A 23,425-nucleotide genomic window follows, 5' to 3' on the forward strand; every position below is an offset into this window, starting at 1 on the left:
ATGGGAGAGAGCTCTGTGCCAGGACTTTTGTTTATTTACTTTATTACTTTTTTTTTGTTTAGAGAGCTTGTGACCAGCGCACCATTGCAGCCATCTAAGCCCTGTCACCCACAACATGCAGAGGGCTCCTAGAGAAAGTAAAGGAATCCCAATGACAACAGTTGTCTGATTTAGAAACAAAGCTGCCACTGGGAAACGCCAAGACATTTCCACGTGTGGGATAAAATGGTCCTCACTTTATAGTAACAGTCACTGAGACGCCAAGAGCGCCATTTAGCTTTCCGGGTGTTTCAGTGAGTCCTAAAGCACACCCAGCTCAACATACTGGCCACACCAAAGGCCACGCCACCCGCCAAAATGCAGCCTGTACTCATGCCTGAAATCTCGTGACCCCCTAATGACCCAAGGTACAGAGTTTTGCAGCAGATCTCTTGATGTGCCCTTCTATTATTTAAAATCACCATTACTCAGCACATCAGTAATAATTATGATGCCCAATAGTTCCTGAGCAATTGCTACACGTCAAAGATGCTTTGCTAAAGCTCTTAGCGTGATCTCAGCAACAGTATGAAGTAGGTCCTGATGCCATCCCTCTTCTGCAGATGCTTTAACAGGCTTAGGGAGACTAAGTGACTGCTGAGCTACCAGTGGTACGCTTGGCCCCTCAGCCCTCCCTTTAACCACTACTTGACCTACAGGTACTGTGAGGCCCTAACATACCTTCTCACTCATCACAGCAAGATTGCTTGGGTTTGATAGTATTTGATTATAATTATATACTTATTTTATCACATTCTAATTCTTTGAATGTTGATAATATAGAATATAGAATATTTGACAGCTCATAGGACACTACTTACTTTTTTACCCATATTAGGAAATGAAAGTAAGTACACTGACCCTCTCAAGTGACGTCAGAAGCCCTTTCTTCAAAGGCCCGATAATGCCCAGTGCTCATTTCATTTCATCATTGTATTGATAAAAATCATCTGTCTATGTGTCTGCTTCTTTCACTCGAAGGAGGACAGAGACTATGTTTTACTTAGCTTTTAATCCCAGTGCCCTGCCGTGCTTGAGACATAATGGGTTCTCAATAAATGTCTGTTGAGTGACTAAAAGGAAGAACGAATTAATGCTTTCATTAAAGGTTAGTCTTTTCACATCAGCACGCACTCCATACCCCTACCTTTCTCACTGGCTGTGTGGCTGGGGCCATCACCGTTAGGTCCTTCTCCAGGTCCTGTTTCCACTGGCCTCCCTAATGCCGGCCCCCTTCCTCTTTGCTGGAGTCAGTGTGCAGTGCTCTAAACTAGTACCCAAGAACTCTTGAGCTTTCATATTTCTGGTCATGTCTGATTTGACCATCTGTGGGCCTCTCTGCTTCAAATGCCAACTTCATCTGTGGCAAGAAATCGTGGTAGTGTCCTTCATCTTCCTTTGCTTGGGATTCTTTAGACAAATGTTGATTCCCATTCATAAGCAAAGAAACATCCTCATCACCACGTAGGTAGTCTTTGCTAACCTGCCTCTACAACCAATGTTGATCAGGAAGACATTTTGAGAGAAATGTCGTCCTTGTTCAAGTACCTTTGTCCAGTGCCACCCTCATTTTTCTCTGCAAGCAAACAGTGGGCTTTTCTCTAAAAGGGCAGTGCAAGGAAAAGCTCTGACATTCTTAAATTCATAACAGAATAGAATACAGGGGTCACTGGTTAGGAAAAGGTGGAAAGAGAGGACGAGTCTGGAGGGAGACATCAACTTAATTTCCCATTCAATCGCTCCCCTCCTACACTTTCTTAAACGTATCTCTTGCATTCACCCTAGGGCAAGAGTAGGCAGGCGAGATTAATGGCTCCCTAATAATACTTTTTTTCTGGTGGTGGGGTGGGGAGGACATTTGTCTACTAGAGGCTGATACTGAAGTAGACTCTTGGTTCTTATTACCTCAGACCAATGGAACTTAGACCCCAGCTCTGAAACTTGAAGGCAAGGAAATGTATAATATATCTTTTTATATCCATCTAGTAATCTCTGTCTCCCTGTCTTACAAATAAGCAATGGCATCACTTAAAGTCATTATTGGCTCTGAGCATAAAGAATTGCTAAGAAACAAGGGAAAAAAGAGGAATCAGATTCTCCAGAACTTGAAATCCATTAAGGTCTCTTACCTCTGGGGAGCCTTCCCTGAAGCTCCATGGCATGATTACTGCCTTTCCTCTACACCTTCATATCTCTATGTTGAAATCACCTGGTTACTCACTGTCTCCCTCACCAAACCAGAAATCCCTTGTGGGCAGGGACCATATATTACTGTTCTCTCAATCCCAAGTTTAGCACAATGCCTGGCCCCCAATACACTTTGTTGAGGGGTTTGCTTGCTATTGAGCAGGTCTTGAAGACAGCCAATTCCTAGGTTCTGATCTCAGTCCCCCAGCTTCCTCCTTATAGCCTCATCCCCAAAAGGAGCACAGAGCTGCTGCCACCGCAGCCTTGCTTGTCTGTGCTTCATTATCCACTCCCTTCTGGTGGAAGCCAGGATATTCCAGCTGACCAAATAGAGAACCGACAGGGAAGCTCACTGCGGCACGTGCTGTGCATGGTTGTGGTCTGATGGGTCAGTATTAGTCCTGGCCACCAGATGGCAGAAGTGGTATTCTGATGGATGCACTGCTAAGCTAGTACATTTCTTGGACAAGGTTAAAAAAAAAAAGTCACTTTCTAATTTTAATTCTACACTGCATGTTTTTAATTCTATGATGCCTATAATTCCTGTTTATGGCTCTCTGCAGTGCTATTAAAACTACTACACCCAAGATTTGCTATTGAGACAAGCACAAAGCTAGCCAGTCTGTGGAGGTAAGATGCAGCTCCAGGGTCTTCCTTCTAAACCCCAGGAGGCCCCATATCCCTCTCTCAGCCCCCAGGAGGAAGTGTGGAGAAAATTGATATTGGCACTTGCTATTCTTCAGTTCTGCCATTAAGTCTAAACCTGACAACACAGTGAAATGTGATAGCTTACGAGCAGCTTAATGTTATCTGGTTGAATCTGGAAAATCTAATCAAGGATGACTTATGAATAATAATAAAGGGATAAAAATAATTATGGCTAAAGGGCTAAAGGGTTACTCAAGCTCTCTAATGATGGGATCAGGGAAAGTATTTAGTTAAAATGATCAGATTCCTCTGTCGTCATTCTGTGCCCTCAGTGCTAACCCGTTTTCTGCAGAATTCGATTCAGTTGCACAAACATTCATTGAAGACCTATTATATGTCAGGTTCATGCTAAGGGCTTAGAATAAAAAAATTAATAAGATATCCTTGCCCTTGAGTTGCTCGTGGATGAATGGTGGAAGACAGACCCATAAGTGGTTAGTTATGACAATAAGTGGCATGATAGGAGGAGGCACGGGATATTATGGGAAGGGTGCCTAAGCCAGGTTGCAAAGGAATGGCTAGAGTGTTAAGGAAGATTTCCAGAAGGTGGCTTGCACTAAAAATTTGGTAAAGAAGACCTTTGTAGCTAACTATATCATCGAAGTGAATAATAAGAATGCCAGAGATACTTCTAGAGGATACTGATTGTCACTCTTCATTATAAGTGTCATAGTATCTGCTACTAATAAGCAAGGGGAATTTTTAGGGATATTAGTAGGTTAGCTCTTTCATTAAAGGGGAAAAAGACTAGGGATAGGGGAAAACGGACAAGTCATACACTTGTGGGAAAAAATAAGCTGAAGAAAAACATTTGTCATTTTATTTCCCCACCTTGATAGCAACATTAAAATATTCTACTTGAATTGTAATACATTCGCAAAATACCATTCCTTAAAGGAGCATAGAGGTATATTTGGAACAAAGACATCGAATGTATAGACACCATCTTCTGCACAGCAAACATCTAAAGGCCAAAAAAGCTGGCAGGCCAACTTCTGATACCCAATTCAAGGGGCTCCAAAAGGCTGATGCCAGTTTTTGTTTTTTTTTTTTTTTTTTTGATGCCAGTTTTTAATCTGCTTGTCCTAATTAGAATAGTGTTAAGGCACCGAAAAGTAACAGGGCTGTTATCTTCTACCTTGACTGCTATGGGCCTATCTCTGGCTTTCTCAGGACTATAAGAGAAGTCGAAAGAGTGATTTCCCTAGGACTCAGTGTATGGTGAGGAGGAAAAGAGCTCTGGCTGGGGGTCTGGAGGCCTGGTGCTGGGTCTTGCCACTGTACCTAACCTGTTGTATGAGACCCTGAGCAAGTTTCAGGCCTCCACGTGCTCTACTGTAGAATGGACCAGATCACTTGTGCTCAGCAGGAGCAGAAGAGCCCCAGGGGGAAGGTTCTGGTTGTTGGACGACTGGGTGGGAGCACAGGACAGTCCCAAGGTGCCTCAGGTCCCACCAGTAGCCCACCAGAATTTCTTGTAAGGGAAAAATCGAGAATCTATTTCTGAATCAAACCTAATTACCATTGAATTATAATCACAGGTTGTTTATTTTATTTTACTTTTTGCTCATGTTTAATATACTCTGAATGTCCCAGTTTTTATGGTGTGTCCTCCTGGCCCACGACTCCTTTATTTCCCCATTTTTGCTCAGAACGGCTTCTGATTGTCCTTACTTAATGCAAACCTACTTTGGATAGACACAAACATCTGAATGCTTCTTTATGTCTTCTAGTATTGTTGGGTCTGGGCATTTATTTGCATATTGTAAATATTATTATTATACGTAATTTTCCTTTTAAATTCTCATTATCATAGTTAGACCATAATGCTACATTTAATTATGTGCATAGTAGGTTATATTCCCCATGAATTTCATTCAGAGTAGAAAAGGGAGTGTTTCAATGTACTTGCTATAACAGAGGGACATGTTGGGACTGATGGGACAGGCAACAACCCCTGGATGGGACAAGCTGCAAGTTCTGTCCCCGGAAAGCCCCCCAAGCCCGGGATTAGTCACCTCTGCGCAGGGCTTGCAGGCTCTGCCGGGCATGGCGGTGTAGCTCCTCCACACATGGCGGCCTCGTGCCTGGGAGGAAGATGTTTCTCTGCTGGTGCCACGGTGCGCGGTAGTACACACTCAACTTACTCTCAATGTCCAGGTTGGAGACGGCTGCAAGACATAGGGAAACAGAGCATTTACACACCAGCAGCTTTAAATTGCGCATTTGGCAGACGCTGGGGTGGGGCGGGGGCCAGGGTGGAGTCTGGGTGGAGTGCAAGTCCCGACCGCTGCATTCACATTGGGAACTCACTGAAGGCTGGAGAAAGGTTTGGAGTTTACCACACAAAGAGTGTCAGGACAACCTGTGCCCTCAACCATCTCTCTTCCTGTGACCAGATAACTTCCTCTCCACATCTTCACTTCACACTCTCTCCGACTGGACAAGCCCCCAGCCAGCCCTGCTAGGGGGTGGGGTGGGCGTGGGGGTCCTGCCTTCTCAGGAAGCAGAGAAAAGCCTCAGGGATGAGTCTAAAAGGTGGCCTCGGCTCCGCTCTTCTGTCTGCAGGGCCTCAGAACTATAGTGTTGCACACCTGCTCATGATGCCGAGCAGAACTCTGCCCCTCAACTGCTTTCTGTCTCCTGTGACTCCTGGCCCCCAACCCTCACTACTGAACTTTATCCTCCTGTCCACCTGCCAACTCCATCGACTGCCATGTTTCAAAGCATTGCTCAGCTTCCCTAGTTTCACCAAGGGGAGAACACAAGCATTAAAGATCCCATTACATGGGCAATGGGTGTTAAGGGAGAAACACCACAGACAGTGCTGGTGAGGAGAAGAGCATGGTCCTTGCAACTCATCCAAGAGATCAGGGAAGGAGGTCTCCTTCCCCAAAACACAGCATTTGACTCACTATGTCTTCTGCATGGACACACTGAGCCCAGGATGGAGCTCACTCATGAGTTGAAGGTAAACTCTTATGGAAGGGGCTGTCCCTAAGCAGGATTCTGGTTAGGAAATTACTGCACAGAGGAACCTGAGCACCTGAGCAGCCTGCCAGCCTTGGGAATGGTGAGCATGGGCTCAGTCTGCCTTACCCTCCAGACCCGCTGTCCAGACCAGACCCCCATCCTAGGCTCACCCTCTTCCTCCCAGTCTCATTGCCTCTTTTTGCTCCTTTTCATCTTTCTCTGAGTGTATGATTTGGGGGCATTCTGCCCAACTCTTTATTTCTGTGCCCCAAACAGCCTTTTGGTTTCTGTCTGATCCTTTTCTTTCTGAGGTCTGGTCTACCATTTCACTTTGGGGAGCCTTACCTAGAATAAAATACTCTACAGATAGAGCAGAAAGGCAAATGAAAAAGAAAAGAGGGTACTTTTGTAGAAGAGGAATAGAAGAAATAAAACCGGGAAAAATACAACCTTTTGATAATTAATCTGACCCCCCAACTACTGCATATATGGCAGTTATTTTTGTTTTGCATTTGTTTTCTAATGTCGTCAGTAGTATGTTTTTCTGGAATAATGGAATAATGCATCATACCCAGAAGGACCAGAAATAAAACAAAGATATATTTCCAAAGATGCTAAAGAGACATCACATGGACAGGATCAAAGGGGCAACACCATGCCTCTAAAACAGTGACATCCAATAGAAGTTTTTGTGATGATGAAATGCTCTACAGCTGTGCTGTCCAACATGGATGCCACTAGCCACAATGGCTATTAAGTACTTTTTACTTTTTACTTTTTTTTACATTTAAACGAAATGTAAATAGCTGTAGGTGGCTATTGTGCTGGACAGTCATAACCATAAACAGCCTGTTATATTCTCTCACCTTCAGCTACAGAGCAGATTTCTCCCTTTGACCTAGATTTATCCTTCTTTGATTTTTAATCTCCAAGAAGAATTCAAGCCCAAGAGTTAGAGATCCCAGGATTATCTTCCTGGGTGGGGGAGATTACTTTTAGGGGAGAGTTCTACAGGGTCAAAAATGAAGACAGCAACTTTTCTTTCTTTAGTTACTCTATAACCTCAACTCTTTCCTTGGAAACCATAGTGTTTGGTGAACCAGTCAGGAGTCACCAAGTGCTGGGGTCAATAAAATCTAAAAGGAATTGCTAGGGGAGAAGCCAGCCTCTTCCTGTCTCAGATGAGGCGTGGGAGACCTTGGGGTAGAAAGGGCGGGCCCTATCTAGATCAAAGCTTTCTTTCTCTCATGTGTAAAGTAATCTGTAAAGTAGTGAGGAGTGCTGAAAATAGAGACTTTACTTAGCCACCCTTGGAGGCACACTCTGGTTCTGTGACTGAGATTGACTAAAACGTCAGCCTTCCCCTAGATGCAGAAGTCAGCTCCTACCCAAGAGGGCAGAGGTTATTACTAAACCCAAGAGAGGTGGCTTGAATTCATGTGCTAGCGCAAACCGGGAGAAGGGACAGAACAGAAAGCTTGCCTGGTGGAAAGAAGACTCAAGTTCAGTGGGCAATCCCAGAAGTGGAGGAGCTTCCAAGCACCTCCTCTCCTAGGCCCATCCCTTCAGGAAGACAGGAGCCAGGATTTGGAGCTGGGCCCAGGTGACTTGGGGGTAGACCAGAAGACTCTTACAACCTCTCATTCCCTCAGCACCACTGACAAGAAGCTCAGAGTTTAACTTTTGATAGCTCCTCAAAAATCAGGTCAAGTGGCTGTGGCTCTTCAGTCTTTGTGTGCAGAAGAGCTGAGCTCCTGCTAGTTATCTCAATGTTGATCTAAAGAAAAAACTCCTCAGAAGTACTTGTCAAAAACACAGATTCCTGGGCTCCAACCTAGACTTCCTGCACCAAAAACTTCCAATAAAGAGGCCTAGTAATTAATTTGGGTATTTGAAAAGTGCCCCAGATGTTTTTTTTTTATCATCGTGAAGGTTTGAGAAACAAAAAATGTTATCTGACGATGCCTTGGGATCCTGTGGGAGAGAAGGGCGATGGGCAACTTAGGGGAAGGGAAAAGACTGCAGAAAATGGAAACACCCATTCATGGGACGTTTTATAAATAGCTATTAAGTCCCAGGCACAGTGCTGGGTACTGGTATACAGCACAGAACAAAACACACAAGAATTTTTGCTTTTATGGAACGTGCATTCTTTGGTTCTGCATGAAAAAGGTTTAGGTGTGATTCTATCTGGAAGCAATAGGTTGGGTGAAATGACCTCTGGCAGACTCCTCCGGTTTTAGTATATACGATTCCCTAGGATGGTCTAAGACTTCTAGACTCTAAAGGCCATAAACAGCAAAAAAATTAGTCTCCACTCCTCCATCTTCACCTTTCTGTAGTACGTAATCCCAAATTAAAGAATAAATTAGTATATCATAAATAAATGTAAGGAAGTTTAGCAAAATTCTTTCCTTATTATTAAATATTAAATATCAGGTTATTTGTGAAAAAGCATTCCTGGTACCTCTGCGATCCTGATACCCTAAACACATTCTTCCTGTGCCTACTGGGCAAGCCAGTGCTGAGTTTCTGGGCTGTTCAACTCTGTCTGCTGCTGAGGACTGTGGATTCTCAGATGTAAAGACTAACGTATTTGTTCAAGTGTGGACAGCCAAGTCATGGTTCCTGGGAAGAACCAGATCTTACAGAGGCAGACTTCAGGGCTAGGAAGCCTCACCTCTTCCCTGTCTTTTTCTTCATCTGCTGAGAAGCTATAATGGATTTTTGCTGTGCATTAGCAGGTGAACATTTCACTCATCAGTTGCCACAATAGTGTTTATCTCTTAGACAGGGAAGGGAAGCAAAACTCTTTAATGCCTTTGCTTTCAGTTTTGTCCTTTGGTTACAGAGCATTAACTAGTATTATGTGTCCACCGGAGGCAGACAGGCAGGCACTAATGGAGCTCTTCCAGGGAAAACTATCCCATTTTCCTTCTTTAAAAAAATCTATTCTTTTTCCTAAGTAACAGTTCATTGAAAGTTGAATCCACTCATTCATAAGCTCACTGTGCCATGGCTGTCCACATCTTCAGGTTCCCCCTGCCCCCTTTTCTTCCCTGTTTAATAATTTTGCCATGGCTGAGCCATGCAAGACAGCAGGCTTAGTACTCCCAGTAATGTTTGTTCTCATAAAAATGATACAAAGAGTAGAAAAGGTTTCTCCTCTGCTTATTTGGATATCCAGGTGTCCCTCTGTCGGGACAGCAGAATTCTAGGATAGCCCCCAAGATTCCTGCCCTCTCATGTATAGTCCTCTCCCCTTGAGTGAAGGTAGAACCCACGAATTATGTTGCATTACCTGGCAAAAGGGATTTTAAGATCCCTACTCAGTTGACTTTGAGTTAATCAAAAGGGAAAAAATTACCTGGGTATATCTGACCTAATCAGGTGAGCCCTTAAAAAAAAGACATGGAGAAGCAGAAACACTCTCTTGTTGTCTTTGAATAACAAACTGCCACATTGTAGAGAAGGCCACTTGGCAAATAATGGTGGGTGGTCTCTGGGAACTGACGGTCTAAGTCCTACAACCTCAAGGAACTGAATTTTGGCAACAACCAATGAACTTGGAAGAGGTTCTTGGGCCTCAGATGAGAACTCAGCCCCAGCCAAAAGCTTGATTGCAGCCTAGTGGGACCTGGAGCAGAGTAAGACCCAGTTAATCTCTGCCCAGAATCCCGACCCACAGCAATTGTGAGATCATAAATGGGTATTGCTTTAAGCTGCTAAATTTGTGGTAATTTTTTATGTGACAATAGAAAACTAATATACCTTTCCACTATTTTATCTACTTCTCTGGAGCCAGTCGCTTGTCTTACCTAGTACTTGTCTTCTCCTCCCTTTGTTACTGCTCCCCAAGGAAAGGGCAGATAATGGCAGGGGTTACAATGGGAAATAGGGCTATGTGTCTCATTTTTATCCCCTACAGCAAGAAAAAGGTTATGTGGCTGTATCATTTCTCCTGTCTAAGACTGTAGGCTCTTGCAGAGTTCCAGCCATATGCCATGCTCTAAGCCATTTGCATTATATTCATGACATTGTGACAGAACCCAAAGATTAAAGTATTGCTCCCATTTTACAGATAAGGAAACAGAAACTAAGAGAAAGTAAGTAAATTTCCAAAGTCATACACCTGGCAAGTAGAAGATCTGGGATTAGAAATCATCTCTGTTTGGCTTCCAAGCTGCTGCTCTTTCCCAAACCAATACTGAAATAAGTTTGCCTAAACTAAGGCTGAGTGGGCTGTATGCCACATAAAAAGTATCTAGTGCTTCTCAAAATCAAAATAAAGGATTCACAACTTCTACTCGCTGTATCATCCATAGCATTAGGTGTAACCAAGAACTGAGTGAATCTTTCAGAAAATACCCAGCAGATTTGTCATATTATAGAAATACAAACAGGACCACAAACACCGAACTGCTAGAAGAAAATGCCATCATAGGAAATGTCCACAGGGCAGTGAAGTCTTTATAGACTGAACTTAGTACATTCCTCCATCAAACTCTGGGATAATGTAATTGTCTAGACCTTGATTCACAGCGATGCATGGAAAGGATGGATATGGTCACTGCGTTCATCTGAAATGAGTTGACTTGGAAGTTGAGGAAAACTAGTGGCCACCATTCTCTTGGAAAGGTCAGGCCCAATTCTAAGGGCAGGAGGAGGCTCAGGTTTAGGAACTGTTGGGAAAAGGTGAAAATCAAGGGGCAGATATAATCTTGCCCCAAGCCTCTACAGCTCCCAGTGTCTCCCTGCCCTGCTGGGGTTGGTACTTGTTCAACCCTACCTTTCCTAGCCTCATGAGTCTCTCACTCCCTTAAAGCTTTATTACCCCTAGGAGGAGGACAAAATGCTTATTCTTTGGCTCTCTTCCTGGATAGCATCTACTTCAAGTCTCCAGCCCTCCTGCTGGCTCTCTCTCTATGCTACTCCTTCTTCCTTCTCCCAGGCTCTCAAAACTTTAAAAGGGGGAAGGCGACAGCTGAAATTAAAGTTTGAATGCTACGTGTGGTAAAAATTTCAGAAAAATGTGCAAAGTGACTCAGAAATGGAATTTCTATCCCTTCAAGGGAGGGAAGGGATTTTTGAAAATGTCCTTAGCGTGCTTACAGGCTTAACTACCCACATACACCTTGCTAACATTTCTTTCTGCCCCTCTACCCATCACACAGCTTTCTTGCTAAGAACACATTTCTCCACAAACCATCCAGTCAGATGCCCTGAGCAGTGAGGAGTGTGTTAGCACATTAATACAGAGGGTGCCAAAAAATGTATACGCATTTTAAGAAAGGAAAAAACTGTATTAACATTGTAATACTCAATATATATCGATAACAAAAGATGAATACAAGTCATATGTATACATTTTTTTTGGCACCCCCGGTATATGAATGAGCATCTGAAATAGTCAGTGTCATAGATATGTCACTGGTTTGCTCCCTGGGTCCCAGCAATACATAAGCAAGTCCTCAGCAGTCATCAGCTTGGTAAGCAAAATGGAATCTACTCAGGGTCTCTCTTGGCCTGAGTTCTCCTATCTGTTAGGGAGATAGGGAGGAGATTTCATCAAGTGAAACCATTCCTTCCTGCCTGCGCTTCCTTCCTTGGCAGCCAGCCCTGTGCCCACTCTCCTTGGCAACATGGAGGAGGGAGCAGGGTAGGGAGCACCAGGGCCCCGCCACCTGTGGAGCAGCCCAACGTCAGAGCCAGGTTCCCGTAGTCTGTCCCTGCTGGGCTTCCTTTTCTGTAGACCCATAGTAATTCGGACTTGTCCCCGCTCTAAACAAAGCATACAACATGGACCCCTCAGCATCAGAAAAATCTAGGTTCCCTGACAGTTCCAGTGTCCTAAAACATTCCAGTACCCACACACTACAACATAGTTGTATGTTTATTTATATATTAAAAAGATCTAGACTGATTTTTCCCATAGAAATATTTCCCCATCTTCTAAAACAAAATAATGCTTCACACCAGGAGTACCACTTAATTATTAGTTACTGTTATTACTTTTTGTTTTTTTGTTAATTTATTTTTTCAGTTATAGTGGACATTTAATATTATTTTATATTAGTTTCAGGTGTATAGCATACCGTGTTTCCCCAAAAATAAGACTTAACTGGAAAATAAGCATGATTTTCTCAGGATGACATCCCTTGAACATAAGCCCTAATGTGTCTTTTGGCACAAAAATTAATATAAAATTCAGTCTTATTTTCGGGGAAACATGGTAGTGGTTAGACATTGATATAATTTATGCAGTGATTCCCCCAGTTAATCTAGTACCCAAGTGGCACTATTTTCATGTCCATCATCCTATGGAAAGACCACTAGAAGCCTGGGTTCTACTTGCAGTTCTGTGCCCTTGAGCTTTTCACTGAACTTTCCCAGGACCCAAGTTCCCCATCTTTACAAATAAGGGTTTGGACTTTCTGCTGTGTCAGTCCTGTCTTGTACCGTTTATGCCACTGCTTTCTAACCAGTCAGCCAAATGAAGTGAGGCTGCATCATCCATCCAGAAGGGTTCTGTAGTCAAGCAATGGCAGGATGCACTGGGGAAAAGACCCTGGGCTCTGGGGTGGAAAGCTGGGGAGTCATCATAGCAGCCGCAGTGGATCCAGAACAAGTTAGTGGACGCGTGGGGCCTCTGTACTCGCCTTTGGACAGTGGGAATCCTAGAGTCTTCATAGAGTGCTTCTGAGGATCCAATGAAATGATAAAATCTTTGCCATGTCATTGCTTAGTAAATGTTAAGTTTCCTTTCCCGGACCGGGAACAAAAGAAGACCAAGGGGCCATGATTGGGGTCCAAGTTCCAAAGAGGAAAGTCTAAAGCTCTCCAAGTTTCTTTTTACTTTATTTTCCTGTCTTCTTGGTAAGTGAAGTGTAAACAAAGATTAGGCCACTACAGCAGGGGAGGGGTGTGTGTGTCTTACAATCTTGAAACTAGAAAGAAGGTTACCCACCACTGAGGAGCCTATGACCTCTCTGAAAGGTCAGATGTCCCAGTCTGTGATATAGGTTGACTTGGGCACCATTCAGTGTAATGACTTGGAGATCCTAATTCTCTGAGTCACTGTCAGAGCTGCAGCATGACACATCCTCCTTGGGAGCGGTTTATAATTTTCTTGTTTATCTTTGGGTCATTCTACTGCCATGCTCTACACCACACACTTCCTCCAGAATGTAAGCATGTAACCATCTGTCACAGTTCAGCTATTGTTTTAAGAAAATTCCTTTAGGCATCTAGAAGAGTCATTGGATTCTACCGCTGGAAGGGACCTCAGAAATTATGGAGTTTTGTGTTTTTTCAAACCGCAGGGCATGACCCATTAGTGAATTGTAAAATCCATTCAGCAGGTCAAGATTAGAATTTTTAAAATAATGAAATAGAAAAGAGTAGGATAAACAAAACATAATGACTGCATGTAGTAAGCATTGTTTTGTGAGGCTATTGTTTGTGTCACATGTGTGTACATGTGTTTTGTGTGTGTACGCTGGGTTGTAATGTAAAAATTTGTTTCTTGTTCTGGGTAGCAGTTAACAAACACATTGAAAGCTACCGTGTAGACCACCCCTCTCATGTACTGATGAGGAAATTGAGGTTCAAAGATTTGACGCAAGATCACATAGCTGATTTTTGTCAGAGGTAAAAACAAAGCTCAGGTCTCCTGATCCTTGGCAATCTCTTCCTCCCGTGCCAGCGTTCAGCCTGGCTGCTGCACCCTTTATCTCTCTCAGTCGTGATTTCCTACCTGTCATATCTATCAGGTTGTCCTTCAAAAGGAAAAAAAATACACTTTCTCACCTGTTCTCTAAGAAACCAGCCATTTTGATTTTAGGACTCCAGAAGCATGTCCGTCCAGGGAGTAAGGAACAGGTTCCCTAGGGATGCTGACTCAGCCAGTTAGCAAACCACATATGGAGTAGTACAAGTTTAAAGGATGAGATACCAAGGTAAAAAGGTAGGTAGTAGATTGAAAAATACTAAATTAGCAATAGTCAATTGCTTTGCTCTACACAAAATATCTTGATAGCTCAATGTAATAATTAGGTCGACCCCACACTTAGCTTTACCGGAAGGGCCGTGATGTTCTTAGATAGTGGTCAAGTACTGGCTTTCCAGCAACTTGGACTGAACATGACTAGCCTGTCACCAAGTCATGACACATTTGTTCCAGTTTTCAAGGCTTTCATGCCTGAGCTTAAATCATAGTGGGAGGGATGGAAGCTTGGCTCAACCCTTGTTTTGTCAGCCCCCTCCCCCACCCCCCCTTAAAGAGACAGTGGCAGTTGCAGTTTTACACGTTGGCAAACAGGTTAAAGTATGAAAAAAAGATAACACTGATCAGAAAGAAGGTATTTGATCTTTTCAGAGAGCCAAATGGAGAGTTAAGGAATACTTCACAAGATTCAGAAAAGGGTGGATGTCACTGTTTTCATTATTTGCAAAGAACCAAGTGAGTGAGGTTGGTTACAGGGAAGACCAGGAGTGTCATTCTTTGGTACTCTTGGTTCCTTGAAAGCAGGAAAATAGAGAGGAAAGAAGGCACTCCGCCTACAAAGATGAATATGTTCTAAAGTCCCCTCCGTCTTGCTCAAACTACAGATGTGATACCATGAACACAGGCACCTTTGACATTCTAGGGAAGACAGTGGAGCTGGAGTGGGAGAAGCAGGTCAGAAAAAGCCTGTGAAAATCACTTTTCTATTCAGAAGGCACTGCACACAGCCACTGGATGTCAGAGGAAAGGGTTCTGTTTCCACTATGGTACATGGAGCCTGTCTGCTCATCTTGGAGAGATGCCCTTGGCTTGGTTAAATTGTGAAGCAGTAAGTTAATTAGCACATGACACCCAATTATATATGCTAATAAATCTCTTCTCCTAGGTAGAGGCTAGTCTCTTAAAATTGACTTAGAGATCATCAGTGACAATGGAAATTTTTAAATACTTACAAAAGTCCCCATATACCACCTTCTCTTCACTTATTTAGAATTATTACTTGCTAATTATTGTCTTCGTAGGTAGAGGAAAAACGATGCTGTTTACGTATTGGGCCAACAATGCTATAAATACATGAGCCTGCAAGCCAAAAGGAATTCTTTTCTAAGGACCTTCCCACCCCAAAGCCTAGCCATGTATAATGAGTTCTGTGCTCTCTATAAAAGACACAGCATGAGCTATATGAGTGAGGAATACTTAACACACAAGACATTGAATCTGGAGCCAGAAAAGATATGTTCTCTCATGATTCCATTAGCCTGAGTCTAGCTGAGTCTGCAGCGATACCTAGGGAGGTCTGCTCTCCATGGACAATGGCCCTTTCCCACCCTACCTGCCCATGGAAGACAGGCTCAGAGAATGAAAAGAAGAGTTGGGGTTTCCCCAGGACAGGCAGTGAAACAAAGGTTCAAGTACAAATAGTTTAATTAGTTGGTAATGCTAGAAAGTTACAAGTAGGGAGTGTGGGGAAGTGAGAAAGGTAAGGGAAGGAAACCAATAAAGGGTGTGTTCATGAGCATGTTATTGCTGTGGGTAAATGAGGCTGGACTGTATCGAGAGCCAGTGCAGAACACACACCTCAGAGGCAAGGGAGTTGGGATATTTATCTACCACTTCAGTCATCAGTTGAGGGCTGCCTAGGCACCGGAGCAATATTTCTCTGGTACTTCTAGAAAAGCAGGCTCCCTGGCCAGAGAAAACTCTCTGCAAAGAATGCAGGTCCTGGGAGATGTAAGTCCTGCTGCTATGCACTGAAGTGATAAAAGTGAGTATGGGCACCCCAATACTCCTGAGGGTTTTAAGAATATGACCCTCACAGTACACAAGTACGTGCATTTCAAAATTGGGATGTCTTGTTTGTGCAGCTGGCTGATTTGAAAAGTTCTCAAATGTTAAAATGGCTTAAAATAGATTTGTTGTCAAAATCTCCCAGTGTGGCAGTGAAGAACCCTGGTCAGACAGCTCTGGATCCTGGTTGGAACATTAGCTGGGAAGGCTGTGGCCTGGCGGCCTGGCGGCCTGGCTAAGGGGAGACTGCCTTGTACAGGAGCATGGACCAGGCACCCTGGCTATTCCCAGGGCCCTGCCTCCTGTATGGCATTGAGCAGGTGAAGTCTACTTCCTCCTCTGTCAGAGATTCAGGCATGGTAAGGTGTCCCAGGTTCATCTTGTACACTAGCTGCTCCAGACCCGGACTCAGCTCTTTCTCCAAGAATCCCTGGCTCCTCTCACAGGGAACAGGCTTTAGAGACCACATTCTGGATGCCAGGGGTATTCATTCTTGCTGGGTTGTCATTGACTCTAGGTTTCTCCAATAGACGGAGCTAGAAAATATGCACATTTCAGAAGGTGAAGGTAAATCATGAACCCAAACTGCTATTGCCCATTTATTGGGTTGGTGCACAAGTAATTGCGGTTTAAAAGGTTAAAAATAATTGCAAAAACAGCAATTACTTTTGCACCAACCTAATAATTTAAATTCCTTGATTTTATACTAGATCTCTTTTCTCTTATGCTGAAAAATCTTGATTCTTAATGACAGTGACATAATGTCTTATTTAATACTCACAATGACTACAATAAGATAACTGAATTCAGTTTTAGATTTTTTTGTTTTCCTTTTGTCTTTAAGATGTTTTCTACAACAAATGGACAATGAAAAGTACTTTGTTTAAAAGTCACATGAAAGGATTGTAGGTATCTAATACAATGATTGTTAAGGTCCTGTATATTCCTTTGGCTACATAAAATGAGAAAACTATGAGAGGCTGCCTCATTCAGGTGGATCTAGTTCATAAATAACGAAAATCCATCTAAAGTTTCTGCATTTTTAATTTTCAGTTTGAGAAAAACATACAGGCCTTATGGCCCTTCATGCTCATCTGCCTTATGTGTTGCAATACTTAGGAAATGAGGCGTTCCTTCCCTTCCCTCGTCTCTTGAGAACTCTGCTACTGGCCCTCGGAGGAGCTTTGTTGAGTAACAGTGCAGAAATGCCCATGTGGTGAGGAGGAAAGCCTTTGATGTCTAAAAGACTTGAAAACTCAAACCTGGAGGTCTTGGCATTTATCCCAGAGATCAAACACATATGTTGGCACCTGCAGGGAAAAGGGAAATTAACTAGCCACTTTTGAATCCAGAGCCTATGATGGAAACTCCACAAGCCATGGCAGAATCTACCAAAGGCCATGGCCCATCAGAAGCTATGAGTAGCCTCTCTGGGGATCTCTCTACCAAGGATTTGGCTGAGTAGACCACACACAGGGATCAGACCACTTCACCTATGAATGACTGTGAATGAGCCCACATGCCAAAACATTAGGTTGAACCATATGAAACTGACACTATAGTCAGTTTCTGTAGGTCAAAATAGTTGGATATTGTCAATTTGATTTGGCTCAACTTTATAGTTCTTAAATAAGCAAATGAGGATCCAAAAACTCAATAATCTTTCATAGATAAGTGACACCCTATTTCTCCCTCCCAGGTTCAAGGTATTTCTGTCAAGTTTCTCTTCTCAGGTTGATTTGCCAAGGAGGCAGGCAAAGGTGAGAAGAGAAGAGAGAACAAAGATACGTACAGCAGGCAACTGATTCTAGAGGGTCTTACTAGAGAACAAGGGCCTGGGCTCCAGTGCTGGCTGTCATGGTTCAGAGGCTCACTAACAGATCTCTAACCCATTCACTCTGAGTGTTCCAGAGTCCCTGTCAAATGACACTTGGGTCGGGGAACTAGAATATGTCACCTCTCATTAAGTTCAAGATACTTGAACTTGAACTTAATGTGCAGTCGTACTTTGAGGAGAAAAAAACATCATCGGTGCCCTCAGAAGTTTATAATCTGGTAGCCACATTAGACAAATTAGATAATAATCCCAGGTGGGATCAAGCGTGCACCCTGAGAGAGGCACAGGGCACCACAGGTTCAAGAGAAATGCTGTCTGGTTCAGGAAGGGGTAAAGGAAAGAGGTAACCTTGAAGTGGAGATGGGGGGAGGGCTGATGGATAGGTTTAGCAGGAAGGTTGGAAAACGCTGGAAGAGAACCACCTGAAATTTCCATTTCGAGGTAAGAAAGATTTGAATATTGGCAATTTCCTATGTGGCAACCCAATATGAAGGTTGGAAATAGTCTGTTACTGTGGGTCCCAGCAGGACCCCTGAGGCTGGACCAGGAGTTGTGTGAAGCAGCGAGGGGAGGGGGTAGGTTAGAGGCCACCAAGGAGGAAGATAATACCACTTAGCATGTTCATGAAGCAGGAACTGCTTTAGGCTCTTGATAGTGGTAATCTCATTTGGTTCCCACAATAAACCCAGGAAGCACATTTGATTATTTTCAATTTACTGAATAGGCACAGAGAAGTTAAGAAACTTGCCTAATGGCCCAAAGATTATAAATGCTAGAGCCAGGACATAAAGCAAGTACATTTGATCTCAAAGGCCACACCACCTTTGGCCTTGCTACCTCACTTTCTAGAAAACCCACACCACTGCCCTATACAGGAACAGATATCCATGCGAGAAGACCACGGTCATCCTGGAAAGGAAGACTAAAATCGTTTAGTGGAGAGCCCTAGTGGCTGGGATGAGAAACCTGCGACATAACAGGGAGTGTCTCAGTTGCCCCTAAAGCGAAGCTCAAAACAAGCTGTTTGAGGATAGAGATGGGCTTTCTTGTGTGTTTTTTTGCACCCTCTAGCTAAGCACCAGTCTTAGAACACTGACCTACTTACTATACATTATAGAAGCTCAAGGATATAGCTTGAATGGATGTGGCTAAACTCCATAGAAGGTTCAATCTATACCGCTTGAGGCCTTCCATTTCTATCTCCTTTTAGTTTACCACATTTCCCTGATCTCTTTTCTCCCAGATAAATTCTACTCAACACCCAGCTCAAGTTGTACCTCCTCCATGAAGCCGTTCAATACCCCCAGGGCCCAGTTGGTTCATTCATTCATTGAGCAATGACTGATTAGGGACCTCCCACATGTCAGGTACTGTAACACAGTGGTGGACATGACACACAATTCTTGCCATCGTGGAGCTTACACCCAGGTAGGAAGAAGGACAGAAAGTAACCCGATTGATAAGGAAGGATGTAATCAGGTAGTAATAACCACTCTGCTGAAATCAAACAGGGGGATGTGAGAGAGAGCAAGGCTAGTGTGAGGCATGGCACGGAGGAAATGACAGCGGAGAACTAATGATCAGGAAGGTCTGAGATTCTTAACTAGGCATCAGAGATACCAAGGTAAGGGAAAGAGAAGGTCCTTATCGATATGGAGTGGGGTGACCTCTTCCTCTAACTCAGCATGGCAGTCTGGCCTAGCTGGTTAGTAAGGTCATTTTCCTCTTCTTCCTGGGCACACAGCTAGACTACATTTCCCAGCATCCCTTGCAGTTGGATATGGTCACGTATTGAGGTCTAACAGTAGAATGTGAGCAGAAGTGATATGCAGCACTTAAAGCGCAGCCCATAAAAACCTCCCACACATTCTCCTTCATGTTCTTGAGATCTTAGAAGCCATATACTGAAGATGGTAGATTCGTAAGATTGAAGGAACCTGGATCCTTGAACTCTGGGTATGAGAGGAGCTACCCACGAATGAAGAAAGACCCACATTGGAATTATGAAAATTAGGAATAAATCTGAATTTTATTAAGCCACTGAGATATTGGAGGTTATTTGTTACAGCAGCTCACATTACACTAATTCACTGAAGTTACTGTATCATTGCCATAGCTACTTATTTGGCCCCTTCTCAGCCTAGGACATGGTTCCTATTGTATTACCATTTACCTTTGAACTTTCAGTTCACTTTTCCTTCCTGTAGTTTCCATACTCTCAACTCATATGGCAACAGTGCAGTCAGAGGCTTGCCCTTCATAGGTGAGTGCTTTGATATCTTATCTGCTCATTGAAGTGAGATTCTGCTTTCACTGTTATATCATGTCAATGGATACTTTTATGGCCCTTTAAGTCATTTGTATTTTTAGGTAGGGTACTAGTCAATGCTTTCATCTTTTGTCTTTTAGTTTCCTTAAGAGACATGTTTTCTAGACTACCACAAATACAATCCTTATCTCAATCCTTTCCCAAATTATGATCATTTCTGAATTGGCGGGTCCAGGGTTAATATGACAGCACTACCTCATACATTGTCATAGTTGCTTATTTCCCTGTCAGATTGTATACTTTACAGGACACAGAGTATTTCTTCTATATACCTCAGCACCAGACACAGTATCGGGCACATTGTAGGTGCTCAATTAATGCTTGCTGAATGAATGAATAAGGTTATTTAATGTTGTTAAATATGCTGGTATGCTTTGGAAATAATCTGCCAAAGGTTTTGTTCTTCAGGAAACATCTCTAAAGCCACCCCCTCAATTTACAGTCAGCATTAACAAAAGCTTTTCCTTGAAAACCAGATGCATAGAAGTCAGGCTGAATTACGAGTCGCTTCGGGGCATCCACAGAAATGAGGATTGTGCGGGAGCACACGCTAAATAGGGCTCCGCTTTCCTGCTGCTGTGCTAGGTGCTGGCTTCCTCCCCTCATTTGCTCTTTCTTCCAAAACTCTACCTCCAAATTATCTCTAGAATTCTACAGGCAGAGTCACTCTTCATCCTGACACAAACCTCCCTAAGTCACCTACCCAGTGAAAGCTATAAGCACTCAGTTAGCCAAAACACTGTGCTCGATTTCTCTTCAGGGCCAATCCTCAGGCAATACATGGGTACCGGGGAGTGACTGTGGCTAGTCCATACTGAGATGCCTTGTCAGTGCCCTCAGAGCAAGTTGGCCAACCCCACATGGGATCTCACCTTCACAGTGCCCTCCTCCTCCAGAATCAACTTTGAGGGTCACAGTGCCGAGCTTCATTGATCAGAGACACCAAGGCCAGGCCAATTTGGCAAAAGAGCCAGATAAGGAAATAAATGGGCTATACCATAAACCCAACTTGGGAATCTCATTTTATTTAAGAGTGAATTTCAGCCAATGTCCTGGCTCTTTTTTTTTTTTTTAACTTTCTTTTAAAGGCTGTCAAACCAATAGCTCTGGTGAGCACAACATTTATTTGCCTTTACCCAATCAGGTAAAAGTTTGTTCTTTGCTGAACAAAAGCCACCTGGGACAAGTGACATGCAGAGGTGTCTAGATTCTCAGGCCCATCACCATTGTGTCAGCTTATGTTGTGCCCTCCCAGGTTTTTTTTTAGATATTGGCTAGTGGCTAAAGCCCATTCCAGAAATACCAGTGTCTTCTGTGGTAGGGTTTTCTGCAAATCCACAGAGAGCAGGATCCACTGAGGCTGTCTAAGCAAATTGCCTTTTTCAGGGATAACAAACTCTAGAAGTTCCCTCTTCCTGGGGTACATTCAAGCCAGTGGCCGGGAACAAATAGTTCAGGGTCTGAACTGTGGGACTATCAAGGCCTTTTTAGTAAGAAGTATGGATTTAGGGCTTTGGGGTGGGATAGACCCCAAAAGGCGCATCTCAAAAATTAAGAAAATCCCACTTGAATATTCAATTGTTGTGAGGACTCAAATATTGTTAGGCCCTTCTTTTGCCTGCTGCTTCCCTGGACTGCACATTTTCTATCACTCCCTTACCCCACTTTCTTTCTCTGTTCCCTTCACACTCCTTTCCCTGTTGCCCTCTACTAGACCAAGACTAGCCTGTCTTTTTTTAGATCTATTATATTTTCCAGCCTGTAAAGAAACTCCTGTTGTTGGTTTTTTACCATTTGGTATATGGGACAAAAGTCATAGCTCTCATGACCATGACAAGAATGAAATACTTGAGTATCCAGAAAAATCAGACCAAGAAACTGGAATGACAAGTCATTCTCTGTCTTTTATCCATTAAAAAACAACAACTACAAAAAACAATGACATTACTCACTCAACAAATATTAATCATGCACCTGCTATGGCCCTCCACTGTGTAATGTCCACGTTTGTTTCTGCGATTTATTTCTGTCCCGCTTCTCTCACACTTTCATGTGCTGAAGATAATAGTGATGTCAACAAGTTTCCATCTTTCTCTGAATACTCATTCATTCAACAAATAATTACTGAGCATCTACTGAATACTATCCCTGCCTGAGACACTGAGAGACATAGGAGGTCTCTGCCCTCCTGGAGCACGTTTTCTAGTGGGAGAGACAGATGACAAAGAAATATACAAATATAATGTCAGGTGGGATAAGTTCTGTGAGGAAGCAAGCCAGTGCGGTAAGGAAACAAAGCATGCCAGGGTCGCTCTTTTGGAGAGGGTGGTATAGCAGATAAGCTCAGTGCCTTGCCAGTGTCCCCTTAGCATTCACCTCGATACTCCAACAGGTGGACCCTGTGACCCCTTAAGACTCTCTGCCTGAGGGTGTTGTTTTTTTCCCCTGGCAATGGAAGAATGCTTGGCCCACAAGCAGGGCAAGCAAGAAGTAGTAGAGAATCCACGCATTGGGAGCAGCCATCACGAATGACAGACACCCTCTTCTGAGGTTAAGAAGTGTAGTCCTCACCTTGTCCAAAGTTCCTCAGCAGGACTGAGCTCCAGCTGACTGCGTGGTGACTGCTGACACATACCTTTATTGGGTCCATTCCCTCTTCTGTCGCACTTCCCTACACCCCTACACGTGTTACCTGGACTTACCACTCAAATCAACCACTTGTACTCCAGTCCCCATCTCAGGGTCTGCTTCTGGGGGAACCCAAACTAATACATCTCTGCCAAGGTGACATTTGAGCAGATACTTGACCCCATGAAGGGGGGAGCTAGGTGAAAAATGTGTGGTCAAAGAATTCCAAGCATAGAGAACAGAAAAAGCAAAGGCCTCTGGGTGGGATCACGTTTGAGTGAAAAACAGCGAAGCCTGAGTGCAGGAACAGAATGACAGAGGGAAAGGGCATGAGAACATATCATCCTTACTTTCCTAATTTTATAGCTACAATATCTCCTTTAATCCCTTCTTTCACTATTTCATCCAGTTGGAACACTTGTCATTTCTCTGACGGCTCATTTTCTGAGATTTCTGCCATTTTATTTGCATTTTTTATGTCACTCTATTTAAATGTGTCTACCACTTATGGGTGAAGGGGAGCTGGGATACTATGCACAGTTCTAGGTAGGGAGGCAGCCTCCAGCGGAGAGGCAGCAGGCTGCACTAGCGCCCCTCCCCCAGTCTTTGTAAAACATAGGAGACTTATTTTCTCTCACTCCATCACCATCCTCATTATCATCAATGACGCCTCCTCACAACCCATTATGTGCCAAACTTCATGCCATTTGTTTGCCTTTCATCTTCTCTGACCCTCACACCAGCTCTGAAAACCAAACAGTAACTACAACTCAGCCCAGGGAGGTGATTTTCTTCCTCCTATTTCACCCTCCTGCGGCAGATGAGGTACTCCCATCACACCTCTGGCTACACTTGACACACCCCAGCAGTGAGTCCCGAGTCCCGTGGCCACTGTGCCTTCACCATGTATTCTGAGCCCTGCCGAGGCAGC

General features: G+C 43.6%; 1 protein-coding gene across 2 annotated transcripts in view; it reads right to left on the reverse strand.

Moving 5' to 3' along the window:
* NHS (NHS actin remodeling regulator) overlaps positions 1–23,425 on the reverse strand; it is a 350,238-nt gene that overhangs the window by 38,400 nt on the left and 288,413 nt on the right. For both annotated transcript variants that reach the window (XM_081043417.1, XM_081043418.1), the window contains exon 2: positions 4,953–5,105. In XM_081043417.1, coding sequence (XP_080899543.1) covers positions 4,953–5,105 — 153 coding nt within the window. The remainder of the gene's footprint in view (positions 1–4,952; positions 5,106–23,425) is intronic.

The sequence above is a fragment of the Rhinolophus hipposideros genome (genome assembly GCF_964194185.1).
Source record: "Rhinolophus hipposideros genome assembly, chromosome: X".
NCBI classification, from domain to species: domain Eukaryota; kingdom Metazoa; phylum Chordata; class Mammalia; order Chiroptera; family Rhinolophidae; genus Rhinolophus; species Rhinolophus hipposideros.